At 37.9% G+C, this 26,873-nt stretch overlaps 1 protein-coding gene across 4 annotated transcripts in view; it reads left to right on the forward strand.

Moving 5' to 3' along the window:
• Positions 1-26,873, forward strand: part of LOC131223268 (carbon catabolite repressor protein 4 homolog 6) — a 44,896-nt gene that overhangs the window by 2,487 nt on the left and 15,536 nt on the right. For 2 of the 4 annotated variants that reach the window (XM_058218615.1, XM_058218614.1), the window contains exons 3-14: positions 9,652-9,818; positions 10,742-10,807; positions 12,973-13,025; positions 15,493-15,574; positions 15,738-15,787; positions 16,133-16,223; positions 18,736-18,828; positions 18,983-19,015; positions 19,097-19,200; positions 19,287-20,676; positions 21,008-21,093; positions 21,838-21,922. In XM_058218615.1, coding sequence (XP_058074598.1) covers positions 9,652-9,818; positions 10,742-10,807; positions 12,973-13,025; positions 15,493-15,574; positions 15,738-15,787; positions 16,133-16,223; positions 18,736-18,828; positions 18,983-19,015; positions 19,097-19,200; positions 19,287-20,676; positions 21,008-21,093; positions 21,838-21,922 — 2,300 coding nt within the window. The remainder of the gene's footprint in view (positions 1-9,651; positions 9,819-10,741; positions 10,808-12,972; positions 13,026-15,492; positions 15,575-15,737; positions 15,788-16,132; positions 16,224-18,735; positions 18,829-18,982; positions 19,016-19,096; positions 19,201-19,286; positions 20,677-21,007; positions 21,094-21,837; positions 21,923-26,873) is intronic. The other 2 variants (XM_058218617.1, XM_058218616.1) reach the window with 2 other exon arrangements.

Here is a 26,873-nt window from a genome sequence, read left to right on the forward strand (position 1 = left end):
CTAGAGCAACCCTCCATAAATCTGGCTTTGTGTTTATGGCCTCCACTATCTTGTCATTCAAAATATCTCATCTGTGAACAACATACATCATGTGATCTCTTCTTGCAATACCTTGTTAACTCATCCATAACTAGTGGGAAAATGAATGAGCTCAATGTTGGCCCCTGATGCAAGCCTACAGTAATCAGGAACGTACTTGTCTCTCACTAGTGGTCCTCACATTTGTTACTGTTCCCTTGTGCATATTGTTAATCTAATTTTTTTTTTTTTTGAAGAGCAATAAATTGGATTTTATTGAGAGGTTGGTAAGACAAATGTCAAAACAACAATAGAAACTAGGATTACAACCTGATTTATAATCCAATGTTACAACCCAAGCATGGATGAGATTTCATTGACATTTACATTCTTAACCCCACAATCCAATTTATGACATCTCTCTTGGATTCCCACACTACTTCCCATGATCCTTGCTTGTTAATGAAACATTGTCCATTTCCTTCCCGCCAAGTTTTCCAAAAAACTGCTAACAAAACGAGATGCCATGTTGCTCCGCTTCTCCTTAGGAAGGGGACTACTGTGCCATGCTGAAAGCAAATCGACAACCGGTTGTGGCATAACTCATTTGACACCAAATGACATTAAGTATGTGATCCAAACTTGTCACACAAAGGGGCAATGGATGAAAAGGTGATCTACTGACTATGCATTGTTCTTGCATAATAGACAAATGTTAGGGAGAATCATAGACCTTTTCTGGAAATTGTCTATAGTTAAGATTCGCTTTTGCCCAACCAACCATACAAAAGATCCCACCTTGGGAGGTGCCTCGTAGAACCAAAAGGAATGAAAAAGTTCTCGGCTTCTTGTCCTTGCAGAATTGCAAAGCATCTTATAGAAGGATTGGATTCAGAATTTTCCGGAAGGTGAATCATTCCATACCATAGAATCCTTAGAGGCCGGGGAGGGATGTATATTATGAATCCGCTCCCATAAATGTGCAAGGTCTACCGCCTCATCATTTGATAAAGCTCTTCTGCAATGGGGACACCACGCACCACTCTTGTCGACATAGGAGAAACACATAGGCACCGATATATTCTTCATAGGAAAGAGGTTAGTCTTACCAGGGATGGAAATTCCAATTCCAAGGGTCTATCCCACAACAAGAATTCTCCGAAAAGTGAATGTGGTTCCCATGAAAAAAACAGTCCAAGCTTAAATAAGGGGGCTACTGAGTTAACGGCCTTCCATATCCCTGAAGCTCAATAACAGGAGGATTTTAACCTCCCACCACCGCTTGAACACCTTATTTGGATGTGATAACCTCTCTCCACAACTCGTCCTCTTCGGATCCAAATCTCCATTGCCACTTTCCTATTAGTGCCACTTTCATCTCCATCGGATAATGATTTCCACATCTCTTCCCACTTAAGAAAATTGATTTTTTTTTTTTTTGTGTGTTTTTTGTGTTTTTTGTTTTTTGCTTTTCTTTAGTCCCTTGTCATAAGAAGTCATGCCTTAACTTCTCCAGTTTGTCCACAACTGACTTTGAACACTTGAACAAAGACATGAAGTAGATGAGAAGGTTAGAGAGAGCCACTTTCAATGTTTTCAATATCGAAGATATCAACCAATATTTCCTACGATATATCTTGTATTCCACCTGTGCAATACGAAACGCATAGGTAGTGCTGATAATTCTCACCAGTTCGATCCGGTGAACATTTTTATTTTTGATCCATTTTTTTGCTGTAAACGACATTAAATTGTTACAAATCTATGATTCTTCATGTTTTGCATGAAAAAAAATCATGGATTTGGTTCCATTTCGAGATTTCGTGGAGATGGGTTGAGTTACGAAAAATTGGAAAAAATAAAAAAATTTCAATTTCTTGCAAATTCGTTGCAATCTTTGTCCAAACAAAAAATCAAACATACATGTATCATAATCTAGTGATTCTTGGTAATTTAGGGATTTTTCAAAAAAATTATTTTTAATTAAAAAAAAAATATATTTTTCAAAATTCCACTTTGATTAGCGGTCAATTGGCCCCATTTCAGAGTATTCAGGAGTGTTTGATGAAATCGTTATCATAAGTTTAGGATTTGGGAGAAGATGGGCCAATTTGCAAAAAACTTGGGAAAATTCAAAATCCCCCAAAATTTTTCAAATCGGAGAGGATGAGTACCAACATTATGCTAGAGAGTATCTTCACTATTATCATTCTACTATGATGTGGGCAATTGTATTATTGGTTTGGGGAGTAATGACATTATGCATGGCCCCATCAACATTTACACCGTAGGGACCCTACAATATGCTTTCTAAGTCCTTGTTTGGTTTTCTAATTATAGTGGTAAATGGCTGTAAATGGGTAATGATTATTTACTGATGCAGGATGTATGCATGTGGCTAAATAATGAGGTGAGATCATTCAACAAATTAAATTAATTAATCAAAATCACAAAACATGCTAAAATCATGAAACATCTCAAGATTCCAACAAGAAACTATGAATAGTCTAAGCCATAATTAACAAGCTATGCCATGCATGATCATTAAATACTTGAAACTAGGATCTAATGGATGTAAGAACATCCAAATAGCATAGGAACACATCTATTTCAAATGGGAAGACCAAATACTATCTAGGGCTTGCTCAATTAGGTTGCAGGTAAACCTAGGTTTTAGGGAATTTAGGGAAAGGTCAAAATTAGGGTTTAATCGACTTAATTTGCTAATGAGTTTGGGGGCTTTAGGTATTAATTGAAGGGAACCAAAGTTTTGGGTGGTAGGATGTTGGGAATTTTAGATTAATTAGGGAAATTAGGAATTTAGGGTTTGAGAGATTTGGGGAAAATAGGAAATTAGGGAATTTAGGGTTAGGGTAGGGAATGAAGGGTTTTGATTGAATTGATGCAAGTACATGCAAAGTCATTTCATATAATTAAAAAAATGTAAGAAGACATGCATGGAAACACAAGCAATACATTCAAAAGCAAAACAAGAAGTAGAAAACTAGAAATATACCTGTGTAGCACGTTCGTCCTTGAGATCACGTGCTGACCACCCTAACTAGTCTCTAATCTCCCTCTCCTGTGCAATCTGTAACATTTTGATACCTCCCGCTAAATGTTCCTTCAAGCGGGCCACACCTCCATTCTTCATTATGTGGCCACACAAATTGCACCGGGACTCGAATTGATAATCGGGAAGAGGGGTCTTGTTTGTACTGCCATTTGATGTCAGACTGTCTCCTTTTTTCCTAATATGTTCCACCGACAAAAGAACATTAAACAAATCACAATGTTAGCATATGCAGTGTACTGCATCTGTATTAACAAAATTTAACCACTAATCAAATTGAATTTTTGATTTTTTAAAAACATATTTTTATTAAAAAATTAAGTATAATTTCAAAAAAAATCCCCAAACCAGCAATAATGTGTAGATCAGGTTATATACATGTTTGGACACTAAAATTGCAATTGATTTAGGAGAAACTGGGAAAATTTCATATTTTCCCAATTTCCCTCAAATTGGCTCACCTACCCCCAAATCTCAAATTAGAGTGTACGTGATAGTGATTTCATCAAACACTCCTAAACATGCTGAACTTGGGGCCAATTCACCATTGATAGAAGTGGAATTTCGGAAAAAATATTTTTTAACTTTTTAAATTAATTAAAAAACTATTTTTTCCCTAAAAATCCTCAAATTGCCAATAATCACTAGGTTAGGTTTGATACTTGTTATATTTTGTGTTTGAACACTAAGATTGCAACTGATTTGGGATAAATTGGGGTAATTTCGATTTTCCCCAATTTTCCATAACTCGAGCCATCTCTCCCAAATCACGAAATCGAAGCTCCAAATTCATGATTTTTCTTCCAAAACATGAAGAATTAGATTTGTAACCATTTGATATTGATTACAACATATAAACACGGGAAAAATAGATACAAAATTGAAAGTGCTTGCCTTCTTGAATTCGACCACCGAAATGCTTCTGATCGTGATTTCAGACAAATTTGAAAGCTTTTCTTCCAACAATCTACAATGGACTGGTTGAAATCACCACAGAATGGAGTAAGAAGAAGATTTTTGCGAAAAGATGGATTTTTGTCAATTTTGGTGTTTAAAAATAAATAAAAACAATGCCAGTTTTTGGATATCTTAGAGATATTGCATGTGGCATCGACGATATTGTCGATACCATTTAATATATGTGAACAAGTTGTTGCAATATATCACGATAAATTGTGACACGTGCAATACCATTTAATATATGTGAACAAATTGTTGCAATATATCACGATAAATTGTGATACATACGATACATTGCGATAAAATATGCAATGTGAAGGGTTTTAGATATTCCAGTGGAGTATCGTATTGTTGACCTGCGATAATTGAGATATTGGCTGATATTGCAAACACTGCCTACAAAAGGATCTATGGTCGTTAACGTGGATTGATTTTATCGTTCCTTCTATTCCTATGCTATTAGAGTAGTTTTCATTTAACAAGTTTTGAAAATTGCTTCTTTTATTGATCTCATTGTTCTTTACTAGTGCTCTTTGATTCTCTCTCTTATAATGCATCTAACATGGGTTTCTGCCCTTCCTTTCTCTCATTTTTGCAAGTTTGAAGATATTTTTCTTGCCTTCTCTTGTACCCAATCTATTGTAAAGATCCTCATAAACCTTAAGTTTAGTCTCACTTACTATTTTCTTAGCAATCTTTTTGTCATTCCTATATTTTTTAACAATTTCATTGTTTCTAGTCCCTTGTTAAGCTTTGAAATATGAACGTCTCTGGTAAATAGCTTTTTATACATCGTCATCCGACTACCAAGTTTCCTTATATGATTGGCTTTTCCCTTTAGATATTCCAATAACATCTTTGCCACTTTTCTAATGCATCCAACCATCGCATTCCACACAACATTTACTTCTTCCTAGAGGGACCACATCGTTTTCTCTTCTTTTAAATTCCACCACCTAGCTGTTGGACACTTATTAGTTTCATTCCATTTCTTCCATCCCTTAAATGTAAACATCCATAACCATTAATCTACGTTGTGTGGTTCTGTTTTGAAAGTAAAAAGAAATCTATCTGGCTTGCATATGATCTACTTTTGAAAGTTATTAAATGCCTATCTTTCTTTTTGAAGTATGTGTTTACTAGAGCTAGATTGTACGCCAAAGAGAAATCAAGGATAGCATCTCCCAAAACCATATCTTGCATGTATGCTCATATATCCACTACCTTTTTTTTGATTTTTTTTTGATTTTTTTTTTTGATTTTTTTAAATATCTATTTTTTAAGGATGTCACATATCCTCTACTTTCTATCCTTAAGGGAAAACAATATTCTACTCTCTTTTCAGACATGACCATTTAAGTCTCTTACAAATATCCTCTCTTTATACGAAATTCCTTGCATCAGTCCATTCATATCCTCCTAGACGTCTCTTGATATATCCTCTAACCATACCTGCGGCGCATATACACTAATCACGTTGATTATGTTTCTCCTAACACAATTTTTATTAATAAAATTGATGTAGGACCAATGCATGAACTCAAATAATGTGAGAGGTCAATAAGCAAAATTAAATTAATTAGTGAAAATCACAAAGTGCTACCATCATCACAAATACCAAGATTCTAAGATGAAATCATGCATAGTTTAAGCTTAAGTTGCCAAATATCATCCTACAAGACCATTAAACATGATAAACTAGGATCTCATGAATGTAAAAACATCCAAATAGCACAGGATTAGGCCTAATGTAAAGGGAAAGTTTGAATACTACCTAGGGTTTACTAGATTTGGGTGTGTGTGAAGGTAGGGTTAGGAAAGTTGAGGGAAAAAGGTGAAATTAAGTTAAAGTGGGGAATTGAGTAAAGGGATTAAAGGGTTTAGCTATTAGGAGATGGGAATTAAGGTTTTGAATGTAGGGAAGTTAGGGATTTTAGGTGAATTAAATAATTTGAAGATCTAGGGTTTGGGGAAATTGAGAGATTTGAGAATTTTAGGGTTAGGGTTTCTAGGTAGGAATGAAGGGGTTTTGTTGTAGGGGTAGTGGAAAGCCAATGGGACAAGAGGTGGGACCGTACGGCCAACCCTATGGGTTCACATGTGTGGCCATATGTTCACACGTGTGGGCTAGGTAGGGTTGAGTTTTGGTTTTTTAAAGGTTCAACTTGTCGAGAGAGGTGTAAAGGAGGAGAATCGGAAGGTTGTTGATGGATTTTGGAGAAAGGGGGAAGAAGAAAAGAAGAAACTTGAAGAAATACCTCGATTGTTGATGAAAAAATATGAATGTGGGGATAGAAGGAAGCCTCGCACTTCTGTTGATGAAGATAAGCCTCGCACCAATCTTCCTTCCAAGTCACATGGAAGATAACCTCACATCACATGAAGGTTAGAGAGAGAACAAGAGAGTTCTCTCTCTCTCTCTCTCTCTCTCTCTCTCTTTTCATAAACAAAAACCCACACTAAGTGACTTTCAACCAAAATAACCATAATCTAATGAAAATTCAAATAAAACCACCCATAAGGTGGCATAAATCAATCATAAACTAAATCCTAAAACATAAATGTGTCCGATGATGACGAGAATGGTCTATGATGTAATTCATGTGATCCAATGGCCCGATCGTTACATCCCGCAAATTCAACTGTCCAAATCGTTCCTTAAAGCAACCCATGTACATCTCCCTAGTGTGGGGTCTTCTATATGCTCACACATGCACATGCGATATTCAACATGGATACTCGCCTAGCCACAGAGAAACCGGGGCAGCCCGCCACCTCCTCTGATACGTGTGCAAAGGTGTACGTGATGTGATTTCCTCATAAAAAATCCTCTAACTTCTCTTAACTTCTACAACTTTGTCCTTTATAAATATTTATCTACCACTATCCCTACCCTATATCGATTGTTGTCCATTCATATTTACTGAAGTTTATACCCATTAATATCTCTAGTTTTGGCCCCTTTTCACTTGGTCTCCTGAACACAAGCTACGTTAACTTTCATTTGTTTCATCGTATCTATTAACTCCATAGTTGTCAAAGTTCTCATATTTCATGTGGCAAGACAAATCCTATTCTCCTATAATAGCTTCTTTAACCGTGCTTGTCGAGAATGGTGCGGGAACCCTTGCCTTCTTCTCATAGCGACTGGTCATTGTTGCGGTGCATTGCTTCCGGGGGATGCTATACTATAGCCAATCATATTGTTTGGATTCGTTACGAAAGACATGGCATGAGTTTGATGCTGGCCACCAACTTGATGCCGCCCTCCTTTATCCAGGCTAGGGACTGACAAGAGATTTCCTTTGGTTTGGGAAGGAAAACTAGCATAAGTTTCATTTGCTTGAGTGGAAAGAGGTGTGTAAAGTTTTCAGGGAGGGAGGGGCTAATGTCAAGAATCTTCATCTTATGAATTCGGCTCTTTTGGGGAAATGGGTATGGAGATTTGCAGTTGAAAAGGATGCTCTTTGGGCTGCGATAATCACAGGGAACTATGGTGTCTCTCAGGGCGGATGGTGGCCGAGGAAGTCTTCGTACTATAAGGCTTCCCACATCTGGCGTGGAATTCTCAAGATCAGTCATTTGGTTATTAATTCTGCTTCCTATGTGCTGGGCAATGGCTCTTCCATTCGTTTTTGGAAGGATATCTGGCTTGCTGATACTCCCCTCAGACTTCTCTTCCCCCTGATATATCGAATCTCCCCAGACAAGGAAATTTTTATAAACAATTGCTGCTCTGTTTCGTCAGGAACCACAGTTTGGGATATCAGATGCATTCGAAATCTTTCTGATAATGAAGCTATAGAGTATGTGACTCTCTTTGAGTTTCTCCAACACTCTTCCATCTCTCCTGACATGCTAGACAGTATTAAATGGCCCTTCGAGAAATCTGGTGCTTTCTCTGTTAAATCTTTGTATTTGATTATTTATCCCCCTAAACAGGATCTCCATGTTGCCACGCCGTGTATTTGGAAGGTTCAGGTTCCGCCTAAAGTTATTTGCTTTGGGTGGTTGGTGGGGCGGAATAGAATTCTTACCATCGATAACTTGGCCAAGAGAGGAATGCCGATCACCAATATTTGTATTAATTGCATGAGTCAGGCGGAATCGATGAATCATCTGATGGTTCACTGTCAGTTTATTTACTCCATTATAGAAGACTTCTGTCAAGCTTTTTCGGTCAGTTGGTGTTCGCCATGTTCAGCCGTAGACTTGTTAGTTGCTTGGAATGGTCTCAATTTCAGTAAGTTGAAGTCTTCTATATGGCGTATGGCCATTCTCGCCATCTGGTGGGCGGTGTGGGAAGAAAGGAACAACAGATGCTTCAACAACTCTTCTTCTACTGCTAAGTGTGTTGGGTCTAGGGCTAAGTGTTTGCTGATCGAATGGGCCGCTAATGGTAATATGCTCAAAGTGGTGGATTTTAGCTTCTTAGGTCCTTAGGTTTCTTCTGCTATCTCAGCAGTTGGACCTTGCTTTTGTTGCTCTTGTTTTCTTTTTTCTTTCTTTTCATCTTTTGTACCTCTTTCTTTCTTTTAATGCTTTTTCAGTTTGTTGCTTTAAAAAAATAAATAAATTGAGAGCGCAAAATTCCCACAGGCAGAGTTAAATATTTATATTTACATATTTATTGACATGTTTTGATTTTCTAGTCAATCAAAACCAACACCATTCAAGTTTCAAAGGAAAACAAAAAGTAAAACGAAGCTCAGACAATTAAACAAAATCAACTTACGCACTAAACCTTCCATTTATCAAACTAGTATTAGTGATCAACCAATCAATAATCATTAACTATCCATGAAACTAGTCCAGTACTGAACTAATAACCATTAATCAAAAGCTAAAGCTGCTCAAAAGAAATTAGAGAAGATGTCCAAGTTCATGATTTTTAACTCACTATTAGAAGAAGAAAGCAAGAAGAAAATAAATGAAGGATGTTGAAAATTGGGGAAAGAAAATCGTGAGCCTTTGATGTCAAAAGAAAAGAGGAGAGTTGCTGTAATAGAGTTTAAAAGACCTCTCTATCTATTTATGCCCTCATAGGGTGGTAAAATAACCAAAAAAACTTCTTTCAAAAAACCACAAAAAGGATGTACCCATGAGAGTACCTCAAGTCAAATGCAACAGCGCTGCAGGCGTGCCGAGGCGTACTCAGGCGCTGGGCATTAGGTGCACCTAGGCACACGCCTGAGGGAAGCGCCTCGCGGACCAAGCGAGGCACACCAGGCATAAAACGCCTAGGTGTGTGCCTCGGTCGCCTTTGACTACACTATTGACCACCAGAAATATTCAGTTTCACTTTCTTTATCTTCTTCTCCTCAATGGCCAGTTGACCTTGATGTATACGTTGAATCTTGATCCATCTGATGATGTTGTTGTGCATTTTCCTTCCTCATAAGGAATTTTCCTCAACTGCTCCAATGTATGCTACTGTTTAAAATACTTTGAACTTCAACTTGGTTTATTTTCAACTTTCTGGAAACTGTGTGATTGTTGAAAAATCACGTTACCTAATTATTATTGTCTTTCTCCTGTGTTGATTGATACCCTTTTGCCTGATCTTTTTTCTTCTTCTTCTCTATTCTTATGATTTACAGAACGATTCATAGTGCTATCATATAATATACTTGCTGATTACCTTGCTAGAGAACATCGACCCCGACTTTACTTTCACATACCTCCCTACATTTTAGACTGGGAGTGGCGAAAGAGAAGAATATTGATTGAGCTTGGATTGTGGGCTCCTGACATCATGTGTCTTCAGGTACTCCCTAACACATCCATTGATCATCACATTTGAGAATTGTTTAAAATCTGGATGTCAGAGTGCGTAGTGATAACTCCTGAATTGGTACTTTTTGGTTGGTAAAGACAAAATGCACTATCTTCTGTCCATTCAGGTGTAAAATTTGAACACTTGGTTCCATATCGATGCTACATGCAGATGTAATTCGTACACTAGAACCAGACATACTGGGATACTACTGTATCTGGTGATATCTAAACCAACCATCCATCATCCTGTGCTACAAGGCTTTGTTGGGATAGAGATTCCCAAGAAATACCAGGAATCTCTGTGGAAACCGATTCTTAGTTTCTCAGGTTGTAAATTGTCACGCTTGACAATTGCAAAAAAGAAGAAGAAAAAGAAGAAGAAGAATCGGTGAGGTTGTCAATCTGTCTGCAAAAACATTATCACATATTTAATTTGTTTCATCCAATCCCTTTTCCCTTCAACCATTGCATCACTATCTTTGAATCTTATTGGCTTATCACTTCTGTTAACTCCTACTGTGTGACCAATATTGGCAGTTGGCTGGACCACGTGGGGTTTTTCTCTGTATCCTAATCACATGCATTTTGTAGGTTGTTGCAAAAGGAATGACATTTTATTGCAGTTATGATTTAATATTCCAGCTTTCTTCTTATCCTTGATTTGGCTGTCTGATAATCAGATAATCCTGCTTGACCACCTGCTAGTAGGCACATGATGTAATTTCTTTGGTTTTGCATAAAGTATGCTTATATTTGGACAGCCAATAGTTTTGCTGTTCTCTTACAGGTGGTTTCTTGTAGGTGCTTTTTCTCAGTTTCGTGTTGTTTTGCTGGTGGTTGCTTGTATTACATTTCTCAGGGTCATTCTTCGTGTTGTTTGGAATTTTTTGTTGAAGTTTTTTTCTCTTTCAGGAGGTTGACAGATTTCAGGACTTACAGGAGGAGCTAAAGATCCAAGGATATTGTGGTGTTTGGAAGGTTTGTTTAATGGAATTTCATTGTTTTACACACACACACACAAAATGAATGCAAAGATATTTATTAAAGAAAAGGAGAAACAGCAGCTACAGCCCGGCAAAACAACAACTCAGAAAATGAAGGACAAGCCCATCCAAACATGAAAAATCCAAGCCTCCTAAAACAGAGAACAAGAAAACACATATACAGAAGGACCCACCTGCCTATGATTGGTAATGAAGAAATCTCCACATGACTGCATCCATGGCCAATTTATCTGCCTTCGAGTTGTCTGATCTTAGCACGTGGGGGAGAGAATGGCAGGGGTGTACATGAATTTCATTATAATATTGTTTTTTCAGTCAGTAGTGCGAAAGAAAACCGGGATCCAGTCAATAGCTCAGAAACTACAAATTGGGTGTACCAAAGTCCCGTAGACCATGATATATACAGTACAGGTCTGAAATACAACTCTGTTTCAAGGAATATTGACTTGGATGAGTCCAAATTGACAAGATCTTTGATTGGCATGAGATCGTGATAAAAGGAGCTTCATGTTCTGTCTTTTGGCCTTCATAGTGGAAATCGTTTCTTTCCTCTCCATCCAAGTCAAGCTATGCAGCACTAGATGCAAAAGGATGCCCTTAGCAGTGATCTTTTTTTTTTAAAATGTCCTATTTAAACCAAACTTCTGCTGTCATTACAGCTCTGTGTTAATTATAATATTGGTTGACATTCTGAGCATTGAATGCTACTTGACTGTTTGTATTAGTGGAATGCTATTTTCAACCGTGGAAATGAGATTGATTTCCTCAGATGTGAAATTTTCACCTGTTTGAGAATTTTTTTTTTTAGCTGTGGAAATCGATTTCCATATCTATGGTGTTTCCCTCGAGAAAAGAGTGATTTCATTTCCTCAAAAAACTTTGTTTTTTTTTTTTTTTTTGGGAAGGATCTCAAAAAACTTTGTTACGCGGAGATTATCCACAATTGTGAGAGACAATCCTTAATTTTGACCTTTGACCTTTTAACATTTCCTTAGAAATGACTTGTGCTAAACCAAATAGGTTAACATGAATTCTTCTTTACACATTTCCCTTCCTTCTGATGTGAAGTTTGTTTTTCCATATATACGGTATTGACGCAGGCCAACTGACCACTTGCTTTAAAAGCTCGAACTGATAGAGTGTGGCGAATCAATCCCTTTATCTCATAGCCCAAGTCAGGCGCAGGACAACTAACCACTTGCTCTAAAAGCTTGAACTGATAGAGCATGGCGAATCAATCCCTTTATCTCATAGCCCAGGTCAAGCCCCGGCTGAACCCCCTTCATGGGCCTCACTTCACATGGGTCTCGCCTCACACGGGCCGCCCACACCGAGTGTGCCCCCGCTTCACACTGGCCACCCCACTCGAGTCCGGTGTGAAAATGCCCTTGCATCAATCACCCCCGGTGAGGAGTCTCGAACACGAGACCTCCCCCTTTGATACCACTTTTGATGCAGGACAACTAACCACTTGCTCTAAAAGCTCGAACTGATAGAGCATGGCGAATCAATCCCTTTATCTCATAGCCTAGGTCAGTCCCTCGGCCGAACCCCCCTTATGGGTCCCGCCTCACAAAAGCTACCTGCCTCACATGGGCTGCCCACTCCAAGTGTGCCCCCGCTTCACATAGGCCAACCCACTTGAGCCCGGTGTGAAAATGCCCCTGCATTATGTATTCTTTCCTGGTTATGCATATGGTTGAAGTTATTGGAAAACTACCTTGGAATTCTTATTCATGCTTTTATTTCATGTTGCCTTTGGGTAAACTTCATTTGATCTAGAATTGCTTCACATGTGATGTGACTATACTACCTATTGTTTTACCATGTTGATTGCATCATTTAATTTTCAATTGGTTTTCCTTTCATAACAGATATTTGCCCTTTGTATTTCAATTTTTGGATTCTCACTGTAAATTAATGGTGAAGTCTCTGCCATTGCTTAGGTGTGGCTGAGGCAACGATTTTGTTTGAATGCAATTATTACCGGGTCAATTTATTGCTTTCATTTGGGAGCAGACTCCAACATTAACTTATTCAATCACTATCCATAAATTCATCCAACCTGTGAAATATTAATTGCAATTAAAGAATACTTTTCCAGATAAGATAAAAGCTCAATTTGTTCTGATTTCGCAGATGCGTACTGGCCCACCGATCGATGGATGTGCAATTTTTTGGAGAACAACAAGGTACATAATTACTTCTCAACTATTCTGTTGCCTTATTACAAAAAGTATATGTGAGGAGCTTTGTAGATATTTATGGGTTATCATACTTATATCTAGTAGCAGATCCCAAATAGCTAGGACAAGGCTATGATGATGATGAAGATCATAGTTTTATATGGTAAATGACTTTGAATTAATTTTGCAAATATTTATGAGTTGTCATACTTGTGTTAGTACCTTGTTTTGTTCTTTGCATGTAACTTTCAGCTTTTGTCAATTTGTGTAGGACACAAACCTTGCGTCTGTGCTTACTAATCACATTTTGTTGTTAGTGCGGCCTCTGAAATTTCCTATCAAAGAGCTTTTATGTCTAGAGATATTTGGAGGTGGCAAATCTGCAACTTAAGGTTTTTCCTTTCTAATTGGTAAGCCTGGGGGTTAGCATGGATCCCTACTTGAAGGTTAATGAAAGATGGAATTCTTACATCATGCTTTTTTACAATTTGAAAGAGAACAGGAGGCAAATCTACTTCTTCATCATCTTCTCTCATGCCAATAAAGCAGGAAAGAATGGCAGTGAATGGGTTTGGAATCATGGGTGGTCAAGTCTTCTTTTTGTGTGTGAAGTGCACTTGTCCATGTGTTACTGTTGCCCAATGAAGTTTTGCTAGTATTGTATTTTTCCTTATATCACCCAAGTTCAATTAGCATTGTGTTCTTCGTCAACCCCCACAAGGATAGAATGCTACGGGGCGATTATCCGAGGAGTAGAGAATCAAAATATTACCAATGGGTGCATCTTGTGCCTAAGATATGCATAATCTGTTGACCACTTGTTTGAGCATTGCTTGTTCACAATGTAATTTTGGGGGAGGTTTTGCAAGCTCTTAGGCTTGGCTAGGGTCGAATCCATAATGTATAATAGATCTCCTTATCTCTCAGATTTGGGGCCATCAAGGCAAAAGAGAGCATGTCTTGTTCTGGGTTCCCTACTGGCTGTTTTGTGGTCAATTTGGAAGGAAAGGAAACAAGGGATAATCTTCTGGCGAGGTCTTCAAAAAAGCAAAGATGAGTGATCGCTTGGGTCTTTTATTCCAAACAGCTTTCATAGGTGTGGAAAGGGACGCCTTCAAGAGGACGCGGGGGATCGTTTTAACTTCATGTTGATCTGATTCAGAAGCCTGGACGCAGTTTTTGCAGTATTGACTGATACTATCAATAATGCATGAGCCTGGTACTAGATGTAGGGGGAATTGTAAAACTCCCCCCTATTGACAAAAATATCGCAGTGTATTGTCTGATATATCGCAAAATATCGTGCTGCTTATTCTCTGATCTCATTGATACATGTGAAACCTATCGATGATATTGAGGCAGCAAACTGCTCTTCCGAAAAACTGGACAATAGAAAAAAATCTCCCAGAACTTCATTTTCTCCTCAAATTTTTGTGGGATCTTTTGTGGTAGGATTTAGACCACTTTTTGAGTTGTTTGGAGAGAAATCAGGGTTTGGGTGGAGAAATTGCGATTGAAGTGCGGAGATGGGCCGGAACCCATTCCATAAGATTTTTATAGTTTTGTTTGTTTTTGCATAACTCTTTTGCTCGTATCTACTAAATCATGATTATTCATATTTTGTATGCAACATCATGAATTTGAAGCTCCGATTTTTGAATTTGCAGAAAATGGAAAACTTTGGAGAAAATATGAAAATCTTTTCGTTTTTACCCATTTAAATTGTAAGGAGGGTCTGAAAAAAACGAAAAAAAGAAAAAAAGATCAATGGGCACTACTTGTAGGACGATCTATGTATTGGAGTCTGTTTCTTGATTTTTTCGAGAACAAATTATTTTTAATTAAAAATAAGCTAAAATAATTAAAATATCATTTTAAAAAAAAATTTGTTGTAGTATTTCTTATTCTTTTTTTTTTTTTGGATGTATTGTTTGTGTTTTATACCTGTATTGTATGATTTATGAATTATAGAAACTAATTTTGGATACTAGGTGTATCACTTCTGTCAGGCAGTGTGCATATTTTAGGAGCCATATACAATGGAAACTTATTATGCATACTTGTTTTTGTAATGTTTTGAGTTCTAAGTGTATAATCATGTCTCTTTTAAGTTTTTAACACCTCCTACAGTTTCATTGAAGAACTCCATTTTCCCAATGTCTCTTGCAGACAACGATACATCTCCGATACATGCGATATTTCTCTTGTGATACCAATATTTTTCCATATCGCGAAGGTGCAATACACGCGTCGATACCAATACCGCAAACACTGAATGAATGATATCTTATCATCCCCTTGTTCTGTTGCTTTTGCTGTCTTCTTTAATAAATTGTCTCACTGATAAAACTTGCCTTATTTATCATATTGGATATGCTGTTGTGCATGCAATTCTCTTTGAACTTGTACCTTTATCTGAATTAAGTTTATTTATGATGCCTAATTGCCATGTCATTGGCATCCATTTTAACAGATTCAGGTTGCTGCATGAAGAGGAGATTGAATATGACAAACTTGGACTTCGAAATAATGTTGCCCAGATTTGTGTTTTGGAGGTATATTTGATGTCTAGTTCTGTGATTTGAGATGCCACCAGATCCCGACTCCAAATGATTGGAGTTTGGATTCGTTTACTTGTATCCGCTTCACTTGGTTCCTATTCATTGGATGATATTGTTTATGCCATATAAATATAGCGGCATTCTTTTTCTTGGCCAGTCAAGGAGTCAAAGCCCTGCTGAAAATGCTTCTGCAGCTTCACCTGCAAGGTGGCCTCTGAACTCTGTCAAATTTCTTTTCTATCTTGTCATTTTAATTCATTTTAAATTTCAAAAGTCTCTGTTTTCAAAAGTTGAACCATGCAACAAGACGGATTTAGGAAACTTTGAGCTGTCAAATTGGAAATAACATGAAACATGATTGTTTCTGTCTGCATGACAAAAATGTCCTCTCTTATATAGCTAATAATTCTTCAGACTTACAATTATAGTTCTTGGGCTTGGAATGATCTTTTCTTCTGCGTTTTTGTCTTTGTTTGATACATGACAATACATTACTTAGGAATCCTTTTATTCTGTTCCTCTGAAAAGGAAAAGAACATATCTTTGCTGCAGTTCTCATCATTCAAGAGGAGCAAATCAAGTTGTTGTGTGTAACATTCATGTACTTTACAATCCAAACAGAGGAGATATTAAGATTGGTCAGGTATTTTCTGTTATGAGGTTGTCATAAGAGCTTTTATTGTGCATTTTTTAATTCCCTTTCTATTATTGATTAGTAATTTCATCAATGTTTTGATATTGTTTGGTCAGCTCGGTAGTAACTTGATTAATCATTATTGAACATGCTATCAAAGCATGTTGTCTGGACTCTGGAGTTTTATACTTGTCATTTATGAGATTGACCAAGTAACCTCATCAGTACAGGTTGCTATTTAACACTAAAATATTGTTTTGTCAATTGGCTTAGGCTGCATCTGGATGTCCAGGAAAGTTCCAGCTGTATAGTTGGTTTTTTGTTCAAATGGATTGCAGCCAAGAAATAATTCCTGCATGTTTTCTACACCGTGCATTTTGGGAAGGTGGAAGTAGTGTTTTAAATAGCTATGCTATGCAGCGTAGCTTAGCCTTAATGTTGCATAGCTCATGAAAATAGCTTAAGTCACATGTAGCCTATGCTACATGATAATTTGCATACACTATATGCTACATAGACTACGCTATAGGTCACATTTCAAGTTATTTTTCACTACAACATTAAAATCAATTAGTATTTTCAATGCTTTATTACATTAAATTTTTTTTTTTTCTTCAATAAAGGTTAGTTAATTTTTTCTGTACTTTTAGTAGAAGTAATATAAGTAACATTATTAAATCAGTTTTCGTTGCTCTTTCTTTACCTTTATGCTTAATCATTACCCTTCCCTATTATTTTAGGTTGCATTTGGTTGCACCAAATATCATGATATTTTGTTAAATTTCATTAGTAATCAAGTCTAATTTGGTGCAAAATATCATGAAATTGGTGTAAACAAGTGCAACCTTGACTAAACACCTAGAAGTAACGTGTAGCTTACGCTACAAGCTATGTAGTCTACGCCTCACACTTCAGAGGGGTGAGCGCTACGTTACATGCTGTTCACTGCGTGGAAGAACACGAAGAATGCTGGTGGATGTGATGCTTATCCGGAACCCATATTGCCAGCTGCCAGGTGGATTGGATGCATATCCATGTCAGTGTGATATGCATCAAAACTGATTTTGTGGACATCCATTGTAGCTTGCCAGAACATGGGCATTTTGATCTCTATCACTGCTAGCATGCAATTTGAATCCGGACATCCGGTGGATAATGCTCTGTCCAAAATTTGATGTTAAAACTTGCCAACAGCTAATCCCTGGTATGGTAGGCAGCAGATTTACCTGTCTGCTGTTCTTTGAATGCAAATGTGCAGAGGATTTGGCCCTCCTGGATATTGCTCTTCTTTTAATGAATTTCTTTTTGTGATTCATCATCATATTCTGCTCCTTTGAGTTTCTCTCCAAGCTGGCGAGCCCAGGTCCTCCAAGTCCTTCCACGTTCATGTGGACGTATGGAGCACCTCCCAAGATCATGGCGTTTGCATGGCTGGCAGGAAGGGGTCGTGTTCTCACCGTTGGCAACCTTAGGAGGGGAATGATTCTCCTGAATATGTGCATCTTGTGCCAAAGAGATGAAGAGACCGTCGACCACCTATTTCTCCACTGTCTTTTCTCGACTGTCATTTGGTCCAAGGTGTTTTCCCTAGCTAACGTCAGTTGGGTCATGCCATTTGCCATCGGAGATTTTCTGCTCACGTGGCATGCAACAGACGGAGGATTGTGGAGTAGAAAGAAATGGAGGCTCATTCTTCTCGCAACCCTTTGGGCTATTTGGGGGGAGAAACAATAGGTGTTATTGTGACAAGAGTCTCTTGGCGATTGGTGTATTTAATAGAATGTTCTGTTATTCAGGGATTGGGCTCCTTGAGTTGGGGGTCTGTTTGTTCTGTTTTCTTTGGGTTTTCTGTTGTTCCCCTGGGGGCACTGTTGTTGTATCATTGTTTTTTTTTTTTTATTTGTTTTTTTTTAAATTCTTTTTTCTTAGCTTAGGTTTGTTTTCTTGCTTTGTTCTCTCTCTCTCTCTCTCTCTCTCTCTCTCTCGGCTTTTGCCTAGTAAAATTTGCACCTTAAAAAAAAATCATCATAGACTTGTCCAAGCTAACGAGTTTTCTTCTGATTGATACAAAATAATTATCTTGGCCTTCAGTTAGAGTTCAAATTGAAAGCTTGGTTTGCACTAGTTGGCTTGGCTGAACAAGGTATCTAGTTTGGCTTCAACACTGGTCAGACTGGCTATGTTCACGAGCATGATTGATTTACGCATTACAGTCAAGTACAAAGATATCTTCATCCTTTTGTTGAGACGAAGAACTTAAAATACTTATGTTTAGGAGAATCTTTGTTTTTAAAAGCTTTCGTACTCTGTAACTAGCTGTTGATAATGGAAGTTTCCATTCAGTAAAAAGAATTTGGTTGATTATATCTTACATATAGTTTGTTCCAGTGCTAAAAATATCCGCTTTCACATCTGATACCTTGAACTTTGTTTCAAGAGATTCTTTAGCTTATAAAACACTGTACTGGGTCTAATGAGGTTCTACACTGTTGACCATCTACCATCTGAGCCATGCGTACAGGTTAGAGTCCTCCTTGATCGAGCTCATGCTGTTTCTAGGAATTGGAATGATGCTCCAGTAATTATTTGTGGGGATTTCAACTGCATCCCAAAGGTAGGCTTTCTTTATCACTTGTCGTAATGTAGGCATCAGTTTGATTTACTTCAACTGAATCTGGTGGGTTTTGGATTCCAGTAAAATTTGAGATTGTGAAAATGTTGTTTTATGGCAATGACATTTCTTCTTACTGTTATTTTTTCTGAATCAGAGCCCCCTTTACAACTTCATATCTGAACAGAAGGTAAATGCTATTCATGGTTCTAAACTGTTTCCACAAGTAGAGATCTGCAGATGCTTAGCATATTCTGTGCTTTTTTTCCAGTTGAACTTGTCTGGACTCGCTAAGAACCAAATATCAGGACAGTTTTCAGCTTCTGTTTACACACCACGGCCAAATGGCTCAAATGTTGGGCATGGTTTGAACAGGTAAAGTATGTAGCAGGCAAACTGAGTTGGACATTGTATTTGTGCCCTTGAAAGTGGAGGCTGAAAAGCATATGTTTCTGTTGTAGGGTTCAGTCTCCTTCAGATAATTTGACTGCACTGTCTGCATCAGTTGACAATCGTGCAGAGAGTGTTGATCTTACAGACACGTATAACCAACACATGTCACAGAGTGCTTCGGAAGGTTCATCTTTAATAGACAACTTGTCTTGTCCTCAGAGCGTGGATGGTGTGCTTGATATGGCTAGCAAACCTTTCTTCGATGATTGCTACGAGGAGAACAACACAATGTCTGAGGCAGTGGCAGAAGAGAAAGGGCAAGAGATCACATTAGATGGGTCAAGTTATGAGTGTGGCTCAACCCAATCTGGGTTCATTGATGCATTGCCAAAAACTGTGAATGGTTATAGCGTTCAAGGTGGGCCTTCTGTCGATCAACCAAACTTACAGAAGAGTAATCCAGCAGTGGCAGCACTTCAAGAAGATTCCGTCCTTGATGACATGGAAAAGGAAAAACTGGAGTTTAGCATGACATCATCTTCTTGTGAAGGGAATGTTTGTGATATTGTGACAAGTCATAATAAGGTAGACTCCGGTGCTGACACTTCAGACTGTTCTTCATCTGATGTGGCCTCAGGTACTTCCTTTCCTGATGGTATTGAAGTCTCTTTTCCGAAGTGCATGGAGAATCTGTCTTCCAAATCAGCTACTATCGAAGACAAGACTAACCCCTCAATTTCGTATAAAAATTCTGACAAAGATGAGCTGTTAAATGCATCCACCTGTGTTGATCGAAAAGGGGTTCACTTGTCACCTCATAAAGTTTGCGAATTAATGAAGGAAGATGAAAGTTTGGGTGGAATTGTGAAGACCACGTATTCATCCGAAGAAATGGTGAGGTGCAGGACAAAAGATGCATCTTCATTTGATGCCAACTATGAGAAGAAAATACTCAATTTGGAGGAAGCCATACAATCTCTAGAGGTGTGTTCTTCCACAAACAAAGTTCAAGGGGATCAACGTCATTATGTTGAAGTAAGGGAAATAAGCTCAGAAGCACATTGCTTTGGTGTTGATCAGAGCGCCGAGATCTCTAATATGTTATGCAGTGCCAGTGGGTCTCGTGGACATAGTAATGCAGAACTCACTGATAAGGAAACATCATATGAATCTATGGAAGAGATGGTATCTAATGTGTCACCCTCTGATCAAATCCAATCATTGTCATGTCTGGATGAGAATGAATCACTAAAGCTCATGTCCTCGGAAGGACATGGAAACATTGGACTTGGGGATGATCCCTCCATTTCCTTGGATTCCAAGGAGATTGATGTGGAGAGAAAAGCTTATGACCCATACATATGGACTCCGATTGAAATAGCGACTGCCTCAGGAAATGCAGAATGCATTCTAGTCGAACATCATCTAAAGTTAAAAAGCACTTACGCGCAAGTTGAGGTTTGTAGTCGTATGATTTGAGTTTTCTGGTTTCACTTTTCCTAATTTAGTGTGAGACCTTTATGCATTGTGAACATTATTTATTTATTTAAATTTTAAGATTTGAAATGTGTATTCTATTCCTAAGCATGGGAATCATGGTGGGTTACTCCTGAATGCACCAAATTTCACAGAAATCAGAACTGTATTGCTTGTACTTGAAAGTTTTATACAAATTTACTAGTATGACAGCATAAGTAGATGCGTTATGGTATCTGATTGGTTGGGACATCTCCTCGAGCTGCTCTTCTCACATTCATTGCCTATGGTTTGGAGCACTGTTTCTTTACAGGATTATGCTGGGACAAAAGACCCTAGCAGGGAACCACTAGTTACCAGCTATAACAGGCAATTTTTGGGTACCGTTGACTACATATGGTAAGTCGTCTTTAAAGTTGGCATTCTTTCTTTCGTGGTGCTTTGAACTGCTATTTACTATAGCCTAATTTATATTTGTGAAGGATCATTACACTAAAGATTATGACACTAAAAATTTTGGTTCTCAAAAAAGAGAAAAATATCAGGAAAAATGAAGAGATTTGGAATAAGCTCATGTTCGCATTTGCATGATAAAATTCATGTAAGAGAACACAACAGGAAGCAAGGCCAAGTATTTTGTGCAAATTGCATAGATATACTGACATAAGGGCTCATTAAAAAAATTGGCCGGTTCTACTCTCCATTTCCATATGTAGCCGGCCAATTCCTTTGTGAGTCTCTTGATTTAAAAAAGAAAAGAAAAGGAAGAAGAAGAAGAGGAGGTAGAAAGAAAGAAAAGAGGAAAGAAAAGAAAATGTTTTGTGGGTCTGCTTCTATTATTGCACATTTCTCTTTTTGGTCAGCAATAGTAGTACCATTGTGAGACTTTCAAAGTAAGAGAAGGGAGTTGCTTCATGACTCAGGAGTTCTCTAAGCTGTGCAGCGTTTAGCTTAGGGCATTTATTAGTCTAATTAGACTGACCTTTCACATTTGTAGACCAAATACTTGTTACTTAATTAAAGTATTTGGTTTCCTATTTTATTCCCAGCAAAGAATTTAGCATGTTGCTGTCCTCCTTGCTTAAAGTTACAAAGAGAAGAAATTGATATGTTTTTTGTTTGTTTGTTTCTGAATCATGTTAGGTGTTCAGAAGGTCTCGAGACTGTCCAAGTGCTTGATACAATGCCAAAACATGTTCTACAAAAGACCCCTGGATTCCCAACACGGGTATGTGCTTCTTCTTCTGCTTGTTTGATCATATACTTAGTTTGACGCATGCATGTCTTTATGACTCTTCTGTGGTGAATCACCTTCATGATACCATCTGTAATGACTGATTGACCGATTGACCGATCCATTAACAAACGAACACTACCCTAATCAACCAGGAAAATCTGTGAAGAGTAGGCAACACTTGTGACTCTGTCAGACTGGGTGGTCCTCTAACTTCCGTCACTTGAATGTGTTGGAGTGACTTCACAGCTGCTCCATGAAATGCAGAGGGAGCTCTTATACACTTCTTTTGGTACCTGACCTAATTTAATTCTTATATATATATAAGGTAACAAACTTTTATTGAGAAAAACCACCAAAGGCAAGCCTTAGGCAAAAAGAGCCATTACGTCCCCAAAACAGAAAATAAATTACAAATATCTACAACCTTAAAAGATGAAGCCCACCCCAAGACAACCATAGATCTTGGTACTTGACTTGCTCTGCAGGACAACCATTGATTGCGGGTCCGTCAGAATCTAGGTGTATCAATGTTTGGGCTGTTTTGCTGTTGGCCCATTATAATCAAAATGTCAGATTAAGGTGCATCCTGTCCATAAGCAGGGCTGACCCATATCGGTCATAGAAAGGCATGCCTATATGTCCTTATTACATCCAGGTGGGGCTGATTGAGGGTTTCAGGGTGGATAAGACGGATTTCGAAGTCTTTCATCTTCAGTATGCAGATGGCACTATTTTTTTTTTTCGAGGCGGCTGAGGCAAAGTCGGATAAACTATGCTCTACTAAACAACAATGTTTTAAATATCGACGATATTGGCCGATATATCCCACGATATATCTTGTATCCCACTTGTGGGATACAAAACGCATAGGTAGTGCTGATATATCCCACATGTTTGATCCGGAGAGCACTTTTAATTTCCGATTCCTTTTTTTTTTTTTTTTTTTGTTGTTGTTGAAATTAAGTTAAATCAGTGTCAAATGGTTATAAATCCATTGGTTTTTCATGTTTTGCATGAAAATCATGGAGTTGGAGCTTTGATTTCGATATTCATTGGTTTTTCATGTTCTCAATGTTTTTCTTCGAAATTTTCCTTCAACCAGCTGTCGATTGAGACTAATTTCGAAGTATTTTAGAGTATTTGAAGAAATGATCATCACATACACTCTAATTTCGAATTTTGAGTGTAGGTGGTCCAATTTGGGAAAAAAATGGGAAATTTTTGAAAATTCCCCAATTTCTCCCAAATTGCTTGCAATGTTGCCCTCCAAACATGAAATCAAGCATGCATGAGAGTTGATCTATTGATTTGTTTAGTCCATTTAAAATTTAGGAAAATAAATATACTTTTACTAAAAATTAATAAAAATATTAAAATATTATTATTATTTTTTTCGAAATTTCCCTTCAACCAGTTGTCAATTCAGACTAATTTCGAAGTATTTAAGAGCATTTGATGAAATGATCATCACATACACCCTAAATGTTATGCATTCGATTTGAATATAGTTGCATTAGTTCAGTCAGACAACACATAACTTAGGACCCTATACAAAGGAAAACTATTATGTGCACTTTTGTTTTGAGACGTTATGATTTAAAAATGTGTATTAAGTTATTTTTTAACAATCCTTGAAGTTTCATTGAAAAATTCATCCATTTCCCCATTGTTTCCCAAAAAGTGCGATAAATTACCCGATACAAACGATATATCCCGCACGATAACCGATACGTATTTGTATCCCAAGGAAGCGATACATATCACGATACCGATATTTCGAACACTGCTTAATAGAAGTGCTGCAATTATATTCAAAATCAATTCATATATAATTTATAGATTGTTCAAGACATGTACGGAAGTCAAAAATCATAGGCCAAAAATTGAAAGTCAGATTTTTCCCAATTTTTCCTTTCCTTTTTTTTTTTTTTTCAAATTGAAAAATCAGAGGCCAAAATCCATGATTGAACATGCAAAACATGTAAAAATCATGGATTATGAACTTCATTCCACTGCTTCCAAATGATTTAAATAAGAAAAAACTATTCAAGTTTTAAAAAACTTACTTATTTCATTTTTGGTATTGCACACTCTCTGATGTCGATTTTTGCACCCAAATCTCCTTTTTTATCCAAACATTCGAAAAGAAGCAGTCGAAATCACCTCCAGAAGGTAACCAAAAAAAATAATAATTTGAATAGGATATATATATATATATATATATATATATATATATATATATATATATATATATATATATATATATATATGGTTGTATTAGCTGACGATAGTATCGATGATACAAAGGAGTTTCATTGTGATATTTTCAAAATATCTCAATGTATTGATATATTGTCAATACATTGCAATATTTTGGGAAATATCACATGATAGGGAAGAAAGTGAACTTAAGCTTGGTTTCACATCGGCCACATGTGATATCGATAATTATCAGTCGATACTATCTATACTACAATCATTGGGGAGGAAGTGAAAAAGTTTGCAGTTATTTTCAGTTGTCATGCGGGATCCTTTTCTTCTTCCTACCTTGGCCTTCCACTTTGTTGGAAAGCCGGCTAAGCATTTGCAGGATAAAATTATAGAAAGATTTGAAGGGAAGCTCTCAAGATGGAAGAGTAGCATATTTCCCTGGATGGGAGGCTGACATTGATTAAGGCGGCAATGTCCAACCTTTCAGTCTGTTTCATGTCTCTTTTTAAATGGCTGAAGTCTGTGTTAGATTGGTTGGAAAAACTAAGTTGGGATTTCTATGGCAGGGAGCAGAAGAAAAGCACAAGTTTCTCCTTATGAAATGGATTGGGGTGTATAAGGTGTTTGATGAACAGGAAGTAGGTTTTAGGAAGTTGGAGGTCATGGATTTTGCTGTCTTAGGAAAATGGATATCGAAATTTGGCATGGAGGAAGGCTTGATGTGGAGAGAGGCAATAACAAGAAAGTATGGGGGTTTGGGAAGGGGGTTGGTGGACAAGGGATTCATCTTTTATATGTGGCATTGCACTTATGGATGTGTGGTCGGTTTGAATTCGAAGGTTTTCGAGGGGATGGGGTTTTCTTTGGGCAAATGGGGAAATGATTTGGTTTTGAGAGGATGTGTGGTCGGTTTGAGTTCAAAGGTTTTCGAGGGGATGGAGTTTTCTCTGGGCGAATGGGGAAATGATTTGGTTTTGAGAGGATGTGTAGCTAGGCGAAAGGTTGTTATAGAAAATTTCCCTAAATTAACCTCAATCTCGTAGTAGGTGACTATTATGGTGGCACGATGTTTCTCTCATATAGGATCCAATGTGATTTGGGCCCACCTTGCCGTAGGAATCTGGTGGTCGGTTTGAGTTCGAAGGTTTTCGAGGGGATGGGGTTTTCTTTGGGCGAATGGGGAAATGATTTGGTTTTGAGAGGATGTGTAGCTAGGCGAAAGGTTGTTATAGAAAATTTCCCTAAATTAACCTCAATCTCGTAGGAGGTGAATATTACGGTGGCACGATGTTTCTCTCATATAGGATCCAATGTGATTTGGGCCCTCCTTGCCGTAGGAATCTGGTGGATGAAGAGTTAGAAGATTTTGTAAGGCTACTAGTGGCATGCCGTCTCGCAAGCCCTTCGTTGGGTGAGATAGATGCTATGGTGCGGACTAAAGGCAAGTTTGGTTGGTTCTCTATTAGATCTTTGTATGATGCATTTTATAGATCTTCATCAGGGAATCAGGTGCATCATACTGCTTTTTTATGGCATTACAGAGCTCCTCATAAGGTGACAACTTTGGCTTGGTTGGTAGGTAGGAACTAGGTGCTTATTGTTGATAATCTTCGCAATCGGATGATGGTGATTCCATATGTATGTTTGATGTGCATGAAAAGTGAGTGGTTAGTTGATCATCACTTCATCCATTGCCCTTTTGCCAAAGGAGTTTGGGATAGCTTTTTTGATTTGTCCAAAGTGGCATGGGTGATGCCGGCCTCAATTGATAGTCTCCTTTTGGCTTGGTGTGGGGGAGGCATGGGGGAGATGGGACAAAATTGGAGACTCTTTGTTGGCCGGCATCTGGTTTCTGTGGGAAGAAAAGAATTCTCAATGTTTTAGGAACTGATGCAGGGAGGTCTCTGAGGTGTTCTTAAGGCTAAATTGTATGTAATGGTTTTGGCCTCAGTCTCTAAAGTCTTAGGCAAGGTTCCCTTTTCTTCTCCAACCCCCCCTTGTTTCTTGGTCTGATTTGTAATCCTTTGCTTCGGCCTTGCTTAATAAGACTATCACCTTTAAAAAAAGATTGACTCATTAAGAAACAAACACCACCTGCACCAACTGGCAGAATCATTAAATAGTAGGCAAACACCCATAACTCTGTCAGACTGGGTGGTTCTCTAGATCTGAACCTCCATGTGAATATGTTCGAGTGGAATTCACAACTGCTCTAAGAAATGCAGAGGGTATTCTTATTAACTCCTCCTATTGGTACCTGACTTGCCATGCTAGACGCAACCATAAATTTCAGCTCTTTCAAAAACCTTAGTGTGGCAATGGCTTGGATTGGGCTGTTCCTTTATTGGCCCATTTCAGAAATATCAGGGTGCAGCCTGTCCATTAAGCAGGCCTGGCCCATATCGGTCATTGAAGGACCTTGCAAGAAGAAATAAATAAATGAAATGGAAGGACTTGTATCCGTGCCAATGCTCTGCCTCGATACAAAATGTTGTCAAACCTCAGCCCAGGCCTGGCCCATTTGTTGACTAAGACTGAAATTCTGTCCTCGGCCTGGGCCACAAATTTAGACGGGCTGGCTTGGGAAGCCTGACAGGCTTGCCTGGCCTGTTGCTGGCCCAATTTAAACTAAACTGGTCATAGGTTCAATAATAATGTTTCGGGCATTTGACCCAGATCCCATTTTGTGACAAACTGGTGGCAATCTTTCCATGTCATTTCTCAACTCCCT

This window comes from Magnolia sinica, chromosome 13 (genome assembly GCF_029962835.1).
Source record: "Magnolia sinica isolate HGM2019 chromosome 13, MsV1, whole genome shotgun sequence".
NCBI classification, from domain to species: Eukaryota; Viridiplantae; Streptophyta; class Magnoliopsida; order Magnoliales; family Magnoliaceae; genus Magnolia; species Magnolia sinica.